We start from the raw sequence: 17,958 nt of genomic DNA, 5'->3' as shown, positions 1-17,958 counted from the left end.
CCTCATTAGCTTTCTGTCTGTCTGTCCGCCAGCTGACCTTCAGTAGTCCTTATGCCTCTGAAGCACAGATTTTCACATCCTATTGCAGTTTGTTCTGGTATTTGTTTGCCCATCAGTTCACACAATCCAGTCCCATCACCTTGCCAGGGCAGAGAAAGAAAAAACGGTCTCCTGAGTTTTTAGGTTTCTTTGGGCTTGTCTGGGTTTTCGGGTACCTTCAAAGACCAGTGCTTTTACTGGGGCCCCTGGGCCGTGCCCTTGCTGCCTGGGGAGTGTGGCCTCATGCTGGCTGCTTGCCTGCAGAGCTGCAGCACTGGGACAGGGGCTTGTGTGTACACTCTTCTTGCAGCCTCCAGCAGTCTGGGATTAACCTCGCCGTGTATTAGTGGAGGGAATTGATGGAGCCTATGAAATTGGGAGTGCGGGTTAGGTTTCAGTGAGATACGTAATTCTGACCCCTTTGTCTTCTACAGATACTTGCTTCATCCTGGTATCTTATTAACTAAGTTTGCGAAGACAGATTACGGAGGTGAAATGCAAAGGTGGATTACACTGTCTCTTAGCCTGTTGTTTGTACTTTATGGCCTTGTCTCCCCTGTTCCCTCCCAGCCATTCATAGGTGTGTTTGTCATCCTCAGTAAAACACAAGCACATGCTTTTTGGGGCCATGCGGGTAGATCGTTGCTTTTGTACATGTCACTGTGGACACAAAGCGAATATATTCTTTCTGATCTCATTGTTGTCAGACTAAGGAGAAATCTAACTTATTAAACACATACAGGGAATAATTATCTCAAAAAATGTCAATAGATGTTAGACCTAAGAGCCAGAGTCTTCTCCTTTCTTTGTGTCCACTTTCCAGGGTGCTTTCGGGAAAGTTACCTCTCTTTTGTACCAGGAGCCCAACAACAGAGACCACAGTCTGCTGCCTTGTCGGAGTGTGCTTAGTCTAAAATACATAACCAGTAAGATGTTAAGGTGCGTCAGTAGTTGGATCAGAACTGGGACTCAAAGAGGAATGAAAAACTTTACAAAATTATGTAAAAATGCAGAGATGCTAACAAGACATGGTGCAACTCATACTCACAATTGTTAAAACTCTGCTAAATCCTGAGGTGATGCCTTCATCTCTAAATAAGTACAATTCAGAAGTGTTCTGTCAGAAAAAAGCTTTCCATGTCAGTTTTCAGTTTGAACAAGTTTTTATGATCAGGCAATAAATTTCTAATTATTTGTAAAGGCATTTTAAGAGAAAAATGCAAATAGACCTTTAATTATGATGGCTTTACCAGACCCCGATGTGCTAGCTGACTGCTAAAGAGAACAGTATTAGTGGAGGTAGATGAGGAATAACTCAAAATAAACTTGACTAACTAAAAGCCTTTGGGCATTTTTACTTTTACCAGCTGGTACACGGTGCACTGCAGAGGGAAGGATTTCAGTGAAATTGGTTTGTTCTGTCTTTCGTTTATCTCCTTATTGTCAGACTGTATTCCTGGTCAGAATGACAGTTCATGTAATCTGGTTTGCTATGTAAACATTGTGCATGTGCTAATACAGTGATGAAATAACAACCTTCAAGCAACATGAACATTTAAATACTATTGAACTAATACTGGAAGGATATGGTTTACTGAGACATTACAGAATATGTAATGTAACAACAGCTTTTCCTACAGGTATACTAGCACAAAGAAAACTTGGAACTATCATTTCTCCAATTAAAATATAGCATGGCTATTCAGTAATCCTATAAAACTTGTAATCAGGTAACTGGGCTTTACATTTATATTCTCATCGCATTATTCTAGTTCCTTGTGCTGAAAGTTTGACAGGGACAATTCTGGTTTTGGGACTGAGGTAGGGGACTCTTGTGAAATATGCAGTTGCCTTAGAGGTTCTTACCAGTTGTCTTTTCACCCCACCTGTGGGTCAAGTGTGTTTGTGTGAGGAGGGAAACGTGTACAGGAAATAAGGCATAATACTTTTAAAAGACCAGGGCTGACCTTAACAGGACTGTCGCGTGAATTTGCATGTAATCTCAGCTCAGATATAGCAGAGACAGTGACAGTACTAAAGTCCCTAAAACTTGCTTGAGTTTGTCAGCAGGTTGTTAACCAGCACAGCTTCAAGGGGCTATTCAAAGCCTGCTGACAGAACAAAGTTACTGGAGAATGGTGCACTGTGTATTTTTGGAGCCTAAGCTGTCAAATGCCAGCAGTGTCCCACAATTAACTTCCTTATGAAGAGAGGAATTGAATCGTACCACAGTGTTCCACCATCTCACCTGCTGAACCAGACCCCAGAGGATGCCCGTGAAAAAATAGCTCCTTCCCCCTTCCAGATGTAGAGCCCTGCTGCGTCATTCAGAATGCCACAGCTGACTGTCCTCCTTGGTCTCCAAAACGACATTCATTCTCCAACCATGCATAAAGCTGGTTCAGGGGAGGGTAAAGCTTATTAAACACCTCCAAGAAAAAAGCTGGCGTTTTGGGGGGGTTAACAGGGTTTTTGAAAGAACTCAGTTTGAATTACACTCTTAACAGTAATCTCTGTGCCATGCAGCTGCAGCTTACCTTTGTGAGTTGCATCAGCAGGTTTGCCTCCCTGTCGGTCTGGTCTTTTTATTTCCTTTATTCCCCTATCTCTTCAGGCACAGTAGGTTTATCATAATGCCTAGGAGAGGCAGAAGGAAAGAGAAGGTTCTGGTCATCTGGAACCCTTCTGATTCTCACCAGTAAAGCTATATATCAGCCCACCTGGCGATCTGAAGCAGCTTTTCCAAAAAGGCACTAATAACTTTAAGCATTTTGGTGGGATTTTAAGGTATTGCAGCTGACTTGAGAATATCTTTTCTTTTTCACTGTGCAAGCACTAAATTTTGTGCAGTAAACTAGAGGAAGATTAATTTGTTTCTGTTAATGACAGAACAAATTCAGAATTTGTTCTGAGTATGAAACTGTGAAATGAGGCAGCTGTCAGCATAATTTACCCCGTCATTGCTGTGCCAGCAGCTCGTTGCAGTCTGGCGTCTGCAGTGCTTTTGCCATTGTACGCCAGCGTGAATTCTGGCAGCCTGCGTAAGTCCAAGGCACCAGTACTGTCCATTTGACCAGGAGCAGGACACTTATGCTCTTGCCTTCAGAATCGCTTCAGCAAAATTAATCATAGAGAGCTCCTCTTGCCCTTGCTGGATCTCATATATTTACAGCACAAGCACTGGCTGCGTCCTGGCCCCATTTCCATGTCCTCTGCATTGAGCCTCTGGCTTGCTGTGTTCCTTCAACAAAATTGTTTCCTTCCTGAACCCCACCTCAAAATGTCATCTGGATATTAAAATCAAATGGTGCCGAATCCTGTGCTCCAAACTGTAGGCACTCACCTGTGGTGAACAATGTTACGTTGCCGATAGCTAGAGTTTGGTACCCCAGTCCTGATCCTGAAAAAGCGAGGGATAAGGGAAGAATAAATCAGTCCTTTCAGAAGAGAGGTGTGGCAAAGGGATGCAGAAAAGAATGAGGTCGTAGTGTTACTCTTTTGGCCTCAGCATCAGTCATGGAGTGTGAGACTCACTTGACTGAGATCGGTCTTTGAGCCTGGTCAATGGGAGAGGGGCTCTGAGTCTCAGTATTTGCTCCAGTGAGTATCATAAATGTATCATAAAAAACTGAACACCTGTGGCAGAACTGACAAATACTACTACAGCAGGGGATCCTACAGGCTGGTGATCGGGGCATGGTTTCAGGTACATTCGGAGAGGGAAGTGGTGGTGCCTGGTTGTGTGTTTGTCACAGGAGTCTCAAAAGGTATATGGAATGTACTCAAGTGCTGATGTTGGAGGGAAGGAGAAGGGATGGCTGAAGCCTGATAGAATGTTAGTGCTGGGAGTAATCAGAAAAAATTGACAAGGGTATGACCTCTCCAGAACCTCAGCTAAAGTAGCATGGTTATGGTTTTAACCGTGGGTCCTAACGTCCACAGAAGATCCAAGAGAAAGGGCATAACTAGAGAGGAATTAGCAGACTTTTCCCTGAGGTGTCTTTAGATGTGAAATGCATTTTGTTGCTTGCTCTGCTAGAGCCCAAATCTGGTGATACATGTGTGGAAAGTACCTAAAGCACCCAGTGTCCAGTTCCCCATGGCACACCAATGGCTGCAGGCTGCACGCTGGAGTGTGCCAGCTCGGTGTAACGTTTTGGTGTCCAGTGGACGCTAAGAAGCATTGAAAGAAAATGTATTCCCAGGAGGTACTGCTGAGCCGAGCTGTGAGCGGTTCTCAGTAATGCTAGTGCTGTGGTCTGATCGTGATTGTCCTATTGAGGCTGAGTAGGGCTTTATTCCAGAAAATATGTTAAAACCAATTAAACTTCTCATGAGTTAAGAAGCTGTTTGGCTTAAGTGGCTCTCTGAGCTTTGCGTAAAAACAGTGGGGTCTTAGCAGGAACAAGAGATGAGATTTGATCCATTGATTTTTCTATAGTCGTCTTGTCCTTTCTCCTTCTGTATCTGTTAGCATTTAGTTTTCTCTTTGTATTTTTTTTCTTTTCCAATCCAGTTTTCCAGCTTTCTCTGCTATTTTCGAATGTTTATAACTTTGCCAAGTTCTTGATGGAGGAGGAACGGGTCAGTTTTGCACTGAAGTGCTGCGTGCGACTAGAAAGGAGTCAAATTGTTCCCTACCGTTTCTTTAATAATTGACCCTTAATGCAAACTAAGTATCAAAAATACAGTATTTCCTAGTGCTGCTTGGCCTATGACATTTCTAAAGAAACATTAACTTGCTCCGTTGTGCCACGACATACGGTAGCTCATGAATTCCAGGCTGAGAAATGTGGCTGTAACTTCCAGGTGAGAATTAGTATGTTCCTTGCCTTTTGTCGAGAACCAGTCCGTGTCCTCAGCTGATGTAAGTACATTGTCTTCTGGGAAGGGCAACCTTGTGAAGATCTGTCTGTTAAAGAACCTTAGCATACCACATTAACTAGTCTCATATTGACAAAGGCACCAAACACCACTTCTCTTGTTTTATTCTTTAGTTTTCCCAATGTTAGTTTGTAGCTACAAGGGAGGTACTCAGGTGATTGTTCTGCATCAAATTCAGCAGAGGTCCTGGCCTCTGCTACTACAATATGCAAACACTTTCCTGAAAAATTCATCAGAGACCACACTAAAACATTAGGAGTGGAAAACTGTTCAGTAACAGATGAGCTATAACTAAAATATGATAGGACTGTTACGGCCTTGTTCTCATTCTGGTATTAAAAGTGTTTTTCTTTGGCATCAAAATGAAATGTTAGGGGATGAGCAGTTTTAGCAAGGATCAGTTGTTGGCATGGGGTGAGGACAGTCGTGTAGTGAACCAGGCCAGAACATGGTTCTGATGAGCTTTGGCGGTGGCAGCTTGTTGCTTGAATGGTTTTTTCGGCCGAAAGTTTATGTTTGTATAACCCGTCTAGTACACGAGGGAGGGCAGCAGAGACAGCAAAAGCAAAAACATGCAGGCCTTTTAAATTCAGGGGAAAAAACTAAAGACCATTAAAATCTCATTTTTTTTTCTGGAGGGTAGATATAGGGGAGAACTTACAAGATTCATTTCAGCTACCTGCTGTGAAAGCCAAGGAAGTTTATTGTGCGATGTAGTTACAAAAGCAAATTGAAAGTAGACTAATTCTGAGAAGCTGTGGCTATTTAGATTAGCAAACTGGAATCATCACCTGCCTATTTGGAGTCCGAACTTAATGCTTATGCCTGGAGAACATTGAGGGCCAACTGGAACAAGGGCGTCCTGTCACTGTGAGTGTGTGCTTCTAAAGTGACTTGCTCCAGCATAAGCAGCCCTGCTATTTCATTTCCTCTTGCACATAAGTCACACTAAATTGATCTGGCAGGCCAGGCCAACATTTTTAGTCTTGTTTACATGTATGAAACAGAAAAATGTGTTACACTGCAATTTTAGTGTCTCGCTGCATCCTTTGCCATCAGCCAGCCTGCTTCTGTCCCTCTTGTTGGCAGCGTAAAGGTAGTAGTAGCCTCTTCTTCTTGAAAGGTGGCATGGTTGATGGGTAAAACCCAAGGGTGGGACTCTGCAGAGCTTCTGTTGTAAACTTCTGTGTGAGCTTGGTTAATTTATGGGAAGATGTCAAGGAAGGCCGTGTGGCACTTGAACGCATTCTAGCTGGTGCATCTCTGGCTGACTCAGCTGTGTCCCTGCCACGTGTCCCCTGTGCTGCCCGCTGCCTCGTCTTGCAGTTTCAGCTGACAGCCTGTCGGCCCTCCTCTCCTCTGTAAGTCTGCTGTGTGTGACTGCTGCCCACGGAACGCTGCAGGACCTTTCCATTCTTGCTGAGGGTGTTCTAGACAAGTGAGTTGGTTTTCAGTTCTCTGTAACGTCTTCCTTCTGGTGGAAGCTGGTTCACATATAACCTGGTGTCTTCACTGGGTACAAAAGCTTATGTTCAAGGGTGATTTTACTGACAGGGTTGAGAACTCTACTCTTCCCTTGAGTGCATGCCTGGATTTACTCCAGGTGTTTGACCTACTTCCTGCAATTTGCTTCCCCCAGCTGCTTGAGTTTACTCACTTATGAGTTCACTTCCTTACCGCTTAACATCGGTGGTGTTTATTAAACGTGAGCGTGACTTAAGAATAATCTAGTGAGGGGAAAATGGAGTGGTACGCCAGAGCACTGTCCCCTGGAGAGCATCCTGCCGTGGTGTGATTTCACTGAACGGTGTCGCTGGGTCGATGTGAACAACGTAGCAGACCCGCTGCCCGCTCTCAGGAGACCCACCTGATCGGTTTACACTTTGACAGCTTAAAAGCACCGTCAGGGATTGCGCACCAGAGATTTGTGAAAGGAGAGGCATACAAGACCTTTAGGAAGGCAGATAAAAGTGGAACCACACCTTCCCAGTCCTGGAGAGAACAGGGAGGGGGGCAAGGAAGCTGACCTCCATTATGGAGATACATTAATGCTCATTTACATCACAAACCATTTTCTTGTTTACCCTGACAAATTTTGCAGGAATATCTCTATTTAAGGAAGAGAAGGATCTCTTTCTACGTGGCTTTAATTTGGTGTTATTCTTAAAATTGCACTGAGAGCTAAGCTGTATTAACCTGGGTAGCAGCAATGGTGATATGGCTTAATTAGGAAACGGGCTGTTTAGTCATGCCCAGGCAGTGCTAAAGAGGCAAATCAGAGTGACTTCCACGTCTGTGCGGGCACACGGGCAGGGCTGTGAGAGGTGTTTGCATGGATCAGCATACACTGATTATCACCAAGTTTTTGTGGTCAGTTTGCCTAGCTGTTTCTTCAGTCTAGGTTTCTAAAGTCTTATTAATTTCAAAACTGTTTGTAACTAAGGTCTGAAGTCTTTGTGTAGTTATATCCTTTGATTTTGATGGAGTTCTAGCATGGATTAAACTATGGTTTTTTTCTTTCTTTTTTTCCTTTTTTAGCATCGTAGACAAAGAAGTGTCATTAATGGCAGAAATTGATAAAGTTAAAGAAGAAGCCAGTAAGTAAAAAAAAAAAACCAAGCACACAGGGAACTTTTGGAATAGTCATGGAAACATTTGTTTTGTTTGGCAGAAGATTACATGGTACATCAACTTGGTTATCAGCATTCCAGCATCTTTTGTTGTAGGTGTATACAATGAGATAAGTCTTTGATGTTCTGGGATAGTTTCTATGTAGTTTCTGTCTATAAAGATTGTGCTTCAAAATTGAAGTGTTATGAAATTAAGGTAAACCAAAAGTTCATATGAAGTTAGATTTAAATTATTTATTTGTTCTGCTTACTTATCAGAGGTTTTTGACCACTCTTCTCCCCACCCCCCCACCCCCACCCCCCCCCCCCCGGACTGTTGATCACTTCGTTTCCATTTCTTAATCACTGTTTGCTTGCTTCTATTACATACACAACTTAGAATACTGGAGGTTATTAGAGGAATAGGTTATTGGGTGGCCTTGCATAGCTTTAAGGGATAGTGATTAAGCATATGAATTGGAACAATAAAAACATAAAAACCCAGGTGTTTACTGGAATCTAGTTTCCTACCAATCTGTGGGAGCTGATCTGATTTGAGGCTCTCATGGTGTCTCTGTTTATTGCATAGGTAAGGGGTGGGGGTGTGTATATGTACATGTTCTGGTTTGAGAGGAAAAAACAAGATGAGCCATGTATTAAGATACCATAACATTGTCCTATACCCCATCTGAGATACGGTATTCATGGCCCAGTAATCAAGGGGGATGTGTTTCAATAGAGAGCGCTAAGCAAAAAACTGAAGAGTAACCAAAGTATTGTTAGAGTGGTACTTTGCCTGGCAGATGAAAATACCACTGCTATGTATGCATACAATCCTTTCATCGATTTGTGAATTTAAGGCCCTTCCAAGGAGGGTCACAGATACTTGTAATGTTCTTGAACGCTTCATTTGCATTTAGAACTCTCACTTAGCTCACAAATGTATACCAGTTAAATTTGTATTAAAAAAACCCACAACCTAATTCCATTATCTAAATCCATTCCTAGCTAAGTCACTTGCAGTTATGTATGTGTGGAAACAAAAAGGTATGAGTTGTTACAGCAAAGATTGGCGTTAGTTTGTGTTTGGCATTTTGTATGTGAACTTTTCTAGTACTATCATGAAACGTGGATTTGGAGTTCTGTGTTATTCTGCAGAGGGGCTGTGCATGGGAGCATATCAGCAGCTTTTTGGTTACCTGCAGACACCAGGTAGCCATAATCAGCTACCGGGCCTGCGCTCGCTCCCATGAAAACCAATGGTTAAATTCCCATTGATATCAGCAGACCTGGATCTAAGCCCTCACTGCATAAACAAAAACGAATTTTGGAAATCTGCCATCCAGGGCTGATGGTATCATAGGGCCCCTTCATTAATCTTGGCCAGGTATAGTGGTAACTTTTGTGGAAAGTAAACCTGATTCTTATCTACAGGCCTGCAAAGTGCTTAATTTGCACATGGCAGGTCCTGCTTCCCTGCCTTCGTGCCAGCTCCACGTGTGATGCTGGATGCCCCCGTAGCGCGCTCTAACTGCGGTTTCTGCTGTCTCTCAAGGCTGTTGCAGGCTTGTAAAGTGCTTTCAGAACTTTAGGCAGGAAGTTGTTACAGGACTGTAACATGCTAACCAAGATTTACATTATTATTTATTTTCACATCTTTTTGCTGCACTGGAGGACTATTTTACTCTATCTATTTTACTAATTTACTATTTTACTAATCATACTCTTACTGTCAGTACTAGGAAAACTTCCAAATATGATAATTTCAGTGTTTAAAAAAATCTCATGCAGAGATAAGTGCCAGTATGATATGAGCTCATACGGTTTGAGCAGTCACTTCAGCAAAGGGGAGTCACTTAACTGACTTTGGGGAGAAACAATGTTAGCATTGCCTAGAATAAGCAATAAGGCAGAACTATTGGACAGAGGAAAGCTGGTAGTAAACTGTTCATTTAATCTGATAAGTTTCTCAGACTTGTAGACCGTATTCCACAGAAATTAAATTAAAATATCAGCTAGAGAAATAAATGCTGGCTCTTAGCATAAGTAATGATGTAGGCACAGATTTACCAACAGGGCTAAAGGAGCTGTAGCCACCCTCTGCCTTCCCTGCCGTGTGTGACATACTTCTCTGCCATGTGGCTTGGTTGCTGCCACACAGCTGTACAGCCACAGCTCTCTCTCCCTGTGCCTTTGTGCTTGGTGAAACGCTGGCACGGGTTGCCCAGAGAGGTGATCGATGCGCCATCCCTGGAAACATTGACGGCCAGGTTGGACGGGGCTCTGCACGGCATGGTCTAGTTGAAGGTGTCCCTGCTCATTGCAGGGGGGCTGGACTAGGGGGCCTTTAGAGGCCCCTTCCAACACAAACTCTCCTATGATACTTTCAAAGGAAGGTGCCATCTGGTTAAATGGTAATGGGTTGAGAAACAAACTCTCTGTTGAAATACTGTTAATTCTCACCTAAAACATGACCTTACAAAGTATGAGCTGGTTAGGTGACTTACCAACCTGCTCTGGGAATTTGTGGCAAAAGAAGGCAGAGAAGCCAAAGTCTTTGAGGCTGTCATGGAGCCTGTGGCCTTAGGGTAGTTTACAACAGCTACCACTCACCACCGGACTGCAGGCATAAGCTCTAGACAAAAGACTACAATTGTTACCATTTTACATTTAGATGCTATCTTTCCTCTCTGCCCTAAGTGCCAGTCCCATCAGCCAGTTAATCAGTTGCTGCTTTTACACTGAGTCACCATGTAGGTTGCGTACTTTTAATTTTCCACCAAAATTGTAATGTCTTATTATCCTGCATGCAAATGGACCGTTGCTTTGTGGTTCGTGATTAATCTTTTCCTGTAAGAACATGACTATTCACCCCTTCCTTATATAAAATACACCGGACAGGCAGTGGTGAATATGTAGTATTTTCATAAAGGTTGTTGGCCTTTGTAATACTGCTTTGCTAGAGAAGTGGCAGCTGTGTATATATCCCTTGAAAGCAAAACTGCAATGCCAGTGACTTTAACGTAAACTAAATATGAACAGACTTTTTTTCAGAGCAACTGAAATGTCCCTGTGTAAATAAACTACAGCACGTCTTCAGAAACAGGCTGTTGACTCAATGTAATGCTTCTTTCCATGTCTTCATGGAAGGCTCCCTGATTTTGTGCTTGAAGATAAAGCGCTGGAAGACTCAAAACAACATGTCTCTGCCCCCCTTTGTCTAAATGATGAAAAACTGGTTTAACTTTGAGTTTCTGACAGCTATCCCATTTCCAGATCTTTTTCAACATCAGGCAGTTCAGTTAAATACGCTGTTCAAGCAGCATATTGGAAGTCCAGTTGAGGTCAGGGGTCTGAGGTGTGTGTGTCTGTCTCTCATGTGATGTACACTGTTAATGCCCAAAGAGTAATAAATTACAGAGCAATCTACCTTCCTACTGTTAATTGTTGACTGTTGGTATTTGGCAGTGGAAATCCTGACTGCTCGGCAGAAGAAAGCAGAGGAGCTGAAGAGACTGACAGACCTAGCCAGTCAGATGGCTGAAGCACAACTGTCTGAACTCAGGGCTGAAATTAAGGTCAGGCGTTCATGGCTGCTTGGGTATTTTAGCTGTTTGCATAAATGCCAAGAGCGAGCTGTCAGGTTAACATGCCCAGGCTGTTCACTCCTGCCTGTGGGCCAAGGGGTAACTAGCTTTCCATGGGGAAAGCATACCTCCTTAAAGTATTACAGCACCTCTGAGCAGTGTACAGACGCTAGCAGAGAAGTGTAAGTTATCCCTTCGTAAGTGTAGAGTTCTAGCGGTTTGTGTGCCATTTATCAGACTCGGTTAACAAGTAAAGCCGATAGCTTCAGGTTCGGTGATCAAATGTGTATACTCTGATGAAATGACCCCCTTCCCAGGCGCGGGCACGATTCACCCGTCACTGGGCTGAGAGACCTGTAATTTGGTCAGGATGGGCAAATACTTGGTTCTGCATAGAGATCCTGTGTGCAGGGCAGGGTCAAAAGTTTGGCAAGCCTTAAAGCACATCTAAGGTAAGTATTGATTGGTTGCTGTACCATCCATATAGTCTTTTTCTTAGAATGCAAATCACTGTTAACGTGTCTGTATTTTGCAGCACTTTGTGAGTGAACGGAAGTATGATGAAGAGCTGGGCAGGTCTGCCCGATTTTCCTGTGATACAGAACAGCTGAAGACCCAAATTCAGCTCTGCGGAGAAAGTAAGTGCTGGTGATTTCTCACACTGAAGTTCTGGGAACATACTGTTCCATATACCTGTCCAGGATACACCAGCAGAAATAATGGCATTTGTGCTGCCAGTGTGTGTGTGGAGGCCTGACACAACCGGTAGAGCCGGGTGCAGCAGGCTGGCTGAACACACGCAGGTCAGCCTTACAGCATGCAGCACATTAGGCTTGCCGTACATATGCTGTACAGTCCATCTGCGTGTGCACAGTGCCCTCTTTGTCAGAGATTTCCAGGTATTACTCAGATCAGTTGGAGTTTTCTGGTCTAAACAGGATTTCCAAGTGGAAGTAGAAGGTAGCTCTGGGGAACACTCAAATTCAGTAATTTGTGAATAAATAGTAAATCAGAAGCTTCCCCGCATGAGCAGAATACAAGACCAATTCACATCTCTCCTGCTAGGAAGTAACTCCCAAGCTTTACAACAGTATTCACTGGGTTTTTCAGGAACTAATGGTAGTCCCAAATATTCCTGTTTCCAAATAATCTGCCCTTCTGCTTGGAAATTAAAGTTCATTTTCTGCTCCAAGTATCACATCCCTGTTGCAGAATACAAGATAGCTTATTCCTCATCTTTGTCATGCGTTTTTTTCCCCCCAGAAAAGTAAATGTTACAATGCTTTGCCCCAAAGATTATCTGTCCCATGATATCCCATCAGTACCATCACTTTAGGATAAGAACTGTTAACACAATTCTGAACTAGTGCATCTTGGTGGAAAGAAAACAATTTTGGGAAGAAAAATAATTAATGTTTTCAAGGAGTTCCTAGAAAGAGAAAAAATACCACACAGTCTGCCAGCGCAGTCTTCTGACTGCACAGCTAAAGAGCTTTTAAACACTACTTTGAGGTGTAACCAGTTTAATTCATTAGACCATAAGACTTGCTTTTGTAGAACACTTTATCCTGTCTCTTATTGAAACCAACCCAGGATATTTCGAAGGAAGGTGTAAGCTTGCCAGTAACGCATCTGATTGTTTGCAGTCACCTCACAGACCCTGACGCTTAAGAGAGAAAAATTTCTGTAAAGATGGTCCCGACTAATATAACCACAGCTGCTCTTGATACAGCCATAGACTGTCTTTCTAAACTCATTGAACTACTTTCCTAAATTACATCCCGCTGCAGTTAATTCCGCACTCTAATTATTGATGCCTCATTTCAGTAAAATCTTACGTAAGCATAGTTTCGTGCAGACCTGCTGAAATCGGGTCAGTGAAGTCAAAGGAACAGCTACTGGCAGGGAAGCAGTGCCATCTCACAAATGACTGAGTGCACTGGCCAGCTGAAGAATTCAGCTCTGGTCAGCCCTCAGTGACCTTAGGTGAGCAACGCATGCTGTGGGCATGGCTTGGATAAGAGCTCTTCAGTGCAAAGTACATTTCTGTTTGGAGCCTCCCCCAGTGAGGCCCATACCCTGCTAGGAGCTGCAAATACCCCTCACAGCTGGATTATGCCGGGCCTTGAGGCCTTTAACAAAAGCAATAGCCAAAACCCCAGAGCTTGTGCCGAGGAAGGCACGTTCCAGCATGAGAGAGGGTCGGCAGCATACACTTACAGTGAAGGACAGGAAGAAACAGAAATAATTGGACTGACATATGTCTAGCATGCCATATGTCTAGCATGGGCTACACCCCTTCCTTGTACATCTTCTTTGTTAAAAATGTGTTTTTCTATGACAAGCACGTGGATTTTTATATGGGCTTCCATGTGCAGCAGTCTACTTTAGACAAGAGAGAGCAGTAGAATTCAGTGGCAGCTGGCCTCACTGAACTTAGGACCGAAAATTCAGTTAATTGTGCAGATCGCTCCATTGCTTTTCTGAAGAGGATACCTAGTGGGAGAAATAGCTGATATTGGTGTAAGTAAATAAAAGCATCAAAAAACCTAACAGATGATGTTCAGTTGCTAAAATTATTCTGCATCTTCTTTCTCTGTACTAAAAGTGGGAAAATAGAAACACCTCTTAGATAAAACAGGTGTCTCACTGAAGTGAGCCTCTGGTTTGTCATCTGTACCAGAAAGAAACGGGAAAACTCCATAATCAGAAAAATCGGAACAGCAAATTAAGATCAAGAACATTACTTCAGTAGCCTCAGAGTCGTCTTTGAGGCTGCTTAGGGGCCGTTGCACAGAGGCAGGCAGCTCAAAGCATTTGTGGAAATGCAGAGAGGTAGGAAATCAAGGATTTGTTTGGTGCACTTCACATCCAGACATGGAAGTGGTTAAGAAATCAGGTGGTTGCAAAATACAAAGTTGGGAGCAGGAATGTACTGAGGGGGGCAGTAGCAGTTCCTAATGGTGCTGACTACCATGATCCACATGAAGTGGATTAGTGCATTGCACGCAGTTCCATTTTTTGTAGATATCCATGGTACAGAAGAACCTTTGTTCCTTAGAAAGGAATGAGCAACAGGCACTAGACTAGTGGGTTTTTTTTCCTTTCTTCCTTTTCTTAAAAAATATTTAGACATACTAAGGAAGCTTTCATGGCTCTTACCTGTGTTGTAGCGAGTACATATATAGACAGCAAGCATCAGCTTCTGCAGCCTACCATGATCAAAGAATAATTTGAATTTAATTTAGTCTATGGTGTCTGCAGGCACGGCATCCTTTGACCTCAAGCAGCCAAGAGAGTTAGGGGCTTACCACTCATTTCCTTCCCATGTTTCTTCCTTTATTGTTTGAGGACTTAGGAATATAAATGCTTAGGAGCATTACTGATAGGACAGCAGCGCGCAGGGCAGTCCTGACAGCAAATGTGTTCAGCTCGACTCGTTAAAACCCCACAAGCCAGCCAATAGGTGCCACAAATTTTGAAAAGTTTTCTTGGACAGCCAAAGCCCATCCACCTGCCAGGCTTCTTCCAGTTTCAGCGCAGTTCCACCACACTGGCTCTTCTGCCTCCAGAAGCGCTTCACGACGAGGCAGTTCCACAGAAGTAAGAGGCGATGGCCTAATTCCAACCCTAGTTACCTAGCTTACTTCGTTATTTCAAGTAGGCCTGGAATGATGCTACCAAAATTAACTGTAAGCAGGCTGAGAATACAGCCTTATGTTTAGATGCTGATCATTTCACTGGTAACACAGAATACTCTTTTTATAGTTTCTCACCCAAAGAACAACTATTCCTCAAGAACACCATGTAGTTTGGTGCTGTCTTCAATGACTTCACATGCAACAACTGGCAGACAAAATACACACATGCAGAAGTCCGCTAGTCACGTCAAGAACTCAGATAGTAGAACAGCCAGCGCTAAAGTACAAAGTCATCTTTCTTCCAATCCTACAGAACCTTCTTCCCAAGGAATCCCAACAAATAAGCAGGTAAGAAATCAGTTCTGAACAAAACTAAATTATTTCAGAAATTTCAGAAGAATACGAAGCATTGGAAATTGTTAATGCAAAATCAAATACTAGTTTGCAGTCCACAGATTTAATAAATAACTCTTGAAAATATGCAAGTATGTGTTTTGCAGCTTCATTTTCAAAGCAGTGTGAACATACAAGGTGGAAATAGCAGAAATGCCATACCAGCAAAGACCGCTGTCTGGTGTTCAGAAATGACTAGCGGCAGTTAACAGGCTGCCTAATAGCTAATTAGCTAATAGCTAGTTACCCTGCATGCTGCAACGGAGAAGCATGTATTCCTGCTCCTTGACAAATGTCAGTTGATGTGCTGTTGAAGCATGATTATTAGATAGACTTTGAAAGTGGAATTGTGCCAGATCTAAAAGCATAATATTTCAGAAGCGGTATAATACAGCTTACAGTACTGTGCGATATTGGCAGCTGCCTCATTATGAGACCTCCTTAGAATGGCCTTGCACGGTTGTGTTCAGGTAAAGCTGCCACCGAAGTCGGTCTGAAGTTTGTCCCGGCGGGGATTTTGGGCTGAAGTAGGTGCCCGAAGGGAAACGTAGGAGCAGTACATAGTCAGTGCGTGTATGGAACCAGCTGCCTTGGCAGTCATGCAAATAAAGCAATTCAGCCACTTCCCACTAAGGATCAAAGCTTCCTCTGTGCAAGGTAGCATAATAGACATCTCTCCCACCATGTGGATTCTTAACGTGATAACGTGGATTCTTGAATTTACATGTGAATTTCTGTTCTTCCTGCTTAGTCTTACTGTAGTATTTACACAATACTTTACTAGGAAAGATACTTTCTTGATTTTCGAAAAAATTGGTCAGTATCAAGTTCTTCAGTGCTTCTTAACTACTGCTGTTGAGATAGTCTAGTATTTCATCCCCTTTTCTGTGTTCTCTTGAATCATGGTAGACTTTTAATTTGGTGCCAGTGGTGAACCTGCCATCTATATTTCCAGGCTACTTAGCTGTAGCATGTTACTCATAGTTCAGAGAGCTCCAGCAACAGTCAAAACTCTAGTGTTTTTGTGTTTTCCCTCTCCTCGTTACACTGAAAAACTTACTCTGCAATTTTTGTTCCTTCGGACAGCTGTGTTTCTTGTCCTGTTGGAAGGATTCAGATAACCTAACAGTTTTCCAATTCCTTTCTGGGTAGAACGGGCCTTCTAGCCAGAGACGAAGATTCAACCCACAGCACCAAAACATCCGGCTCAATGGATCCCTGAAGTCACAAGGTGCCAGTCATGAGGCAGATCAAAATAATGTGAAGGGTGGTTCCAGGTCTGAACACAGAAGACAGCAGCATAGCAGCTTCAGATCTAAAAACAAAGGAGCTATGAAAAATCAAGAGCAGTCTACAGCTACAAGGACCACAGAGAATCCAATACATTCAGAGAAGACCCGACGAAAGCATCATACGCCAGACACTGCAGATCACAGGCCTTTCCAAGGCAGTGTTGGCAGGGTGTCACAATGCAATTTATGTCCTGCAAGGATGGAGGTCTCTGCTGATGCCACTGTTCTTTCAGTGCCAGCTGTGACTTTGGTGGCTTAAAGTGTCATGGTGATGGCAGGCAGAGAAATTTAATCTCTTCATTTTAGTTTCTTGCTCGAGATGCTTGTTGGTGAAGAAAATAAGTCAGAACATAGTCATTTTAAATCTGTTGCTGCTTAAAACTTGTTGGTATCTTTATTACTTGCTAATTATCAAAATTAATTCATACTCTCAAGGCTTCTTCCCCAGTATGTTCACAGTTATTTTGCCATGACAGTACAGAATCTTACTAAGGCAGCATTTACTACTTAGAAAAATGAAATCTAGATTGGAAAATTAAATTGGCAATTAAATTCATAATAGCAAAAACCTGTTGTAGATACGTGGTTACACCTGTCAACAGTATTGTTTTTTTAGAGCAGCCTGTGTTAGAAGGATCCCAGGAAGTCTGTATGCTCTGGTCTGCAATGAAATCAGATAATCTTGTAGAATTCTTCAGCAATCTCTATACAGCTCTTTACTTCTGTGCGTGTATATGCGTAGATGCATGGACACTGTATACACAGAAAGTATTGTTATATACAAGAACATTTGAAAAAGTAGTACATTTGATTTTAGCTTATTATTCCATAATCTGAGATCTTTACATTCAAGTATAAATTGTATTAAATGTATTACATACTGGTATTTTTCATTGACAAAGTATTTTTATGAGGCTGAGGAAAAATGCTCATTTTTTAATTTGGAATGTATATAGTCATGGCTATTCAGATACACAGCCCTATTCTCCGTCCTTATCAGTCACTTTTCTATGACTATATGGATCTATTTCATTTTTTTCATACGAAAAGTTGCAGGTCTTCTAGACTTGAATTCAAATTCTTTTTCTGTATTTTTTCTGTAGGAACCACCTGTCCATAATGAGAGCTATGACTAATAAATTTGTTACAGCGACATGCAGCAAAATGTGGAGGTACATATTTGAGCAGATATACTACATCCTTCTCAATTTTCTATTAAAAATCTTACTTTGTCTTAATGTTCTGATTCTGTATTTCAGAAAACCCGTTTCTTCCAAAATAATTAAAAATTTATTTCTCAAATACTCTGGTGTTTGCGGCCTTGCAGTGCCTAACCTTTGTGATCTTATTCAAATTGTATTTGCTTGTTTCAGTTGGTATCAGTGGGAGGCTTTCAGCTGAGTATGGATTGAACTAGGTTTTTGCTTTTAGCTAGATTCTTACGCCACAAGTGCACAGAACAGAACCTTCCCACAAGGGCCGCCTCCGTCCTGGGCGTACTTTTAATGTAAGT

At 42.5% G+C, this 17,958-nt stretch overlaps 1 protein-coding gene across 11 annotated transcripts in view; it reads left to right on the top strand.

The window, feature by feature from the left end:
- SPATS2L (spermatogenesis associated serine rich 2 like) overlaps positions 1-17,749 on the top strand; it is a 151,292-nt gene extending 133,543 nt beyond the window's left edge. For all 11 annotated transcript variants that reach the window (XM_055718041.1, XM_055718040.1, XM_055718043.1 and 8 more), the window contains 5 exons: positions 7,462-7,520; positions 11,001-11,110; positions 11,655-11,757; positions 14,888-15,108; positions 16,306-17,749. In XM_055718041.1, coding sequence (XP_055574016.1) covers positions 7,462-7,520; positions 11,001-11,110; positions 11,655-11,757; positions 14,888-15,108; positions 16,306-16,704 — 892 coding nt within the window. In that variant the 3' untranslated portion in view covers positions 16,705-17,749. The remainder of the gene's footprint in view (positions 1-7,461; positions 7,521-11,000; positions 11,111-11,654; positions 11,758-14,887; positions 15,109-16,305) is intronic.
- The last annotated feature ends 209 nt before the right edge of the window (positions 17,750-17,958 follow it).

This window comes from Falco cherrug, chromosome 8 (assembly GCF_023634085.1).
Source record: "Falco cherrug isolate bFalChe1 chromosome 8, bFalChe1.pri, whole genome shotgun sequence".
NCBI classification, from domain to species: Eukaryota; Metazoa; Chordata; class Aves; order Falconiformes; family Falconidae; genus Falco; species Falco cherrug.
Note: the sequence above shows the minus strand (reverse complement) of the source record. Positions and strands in the feature narration are given on the sequence as shown.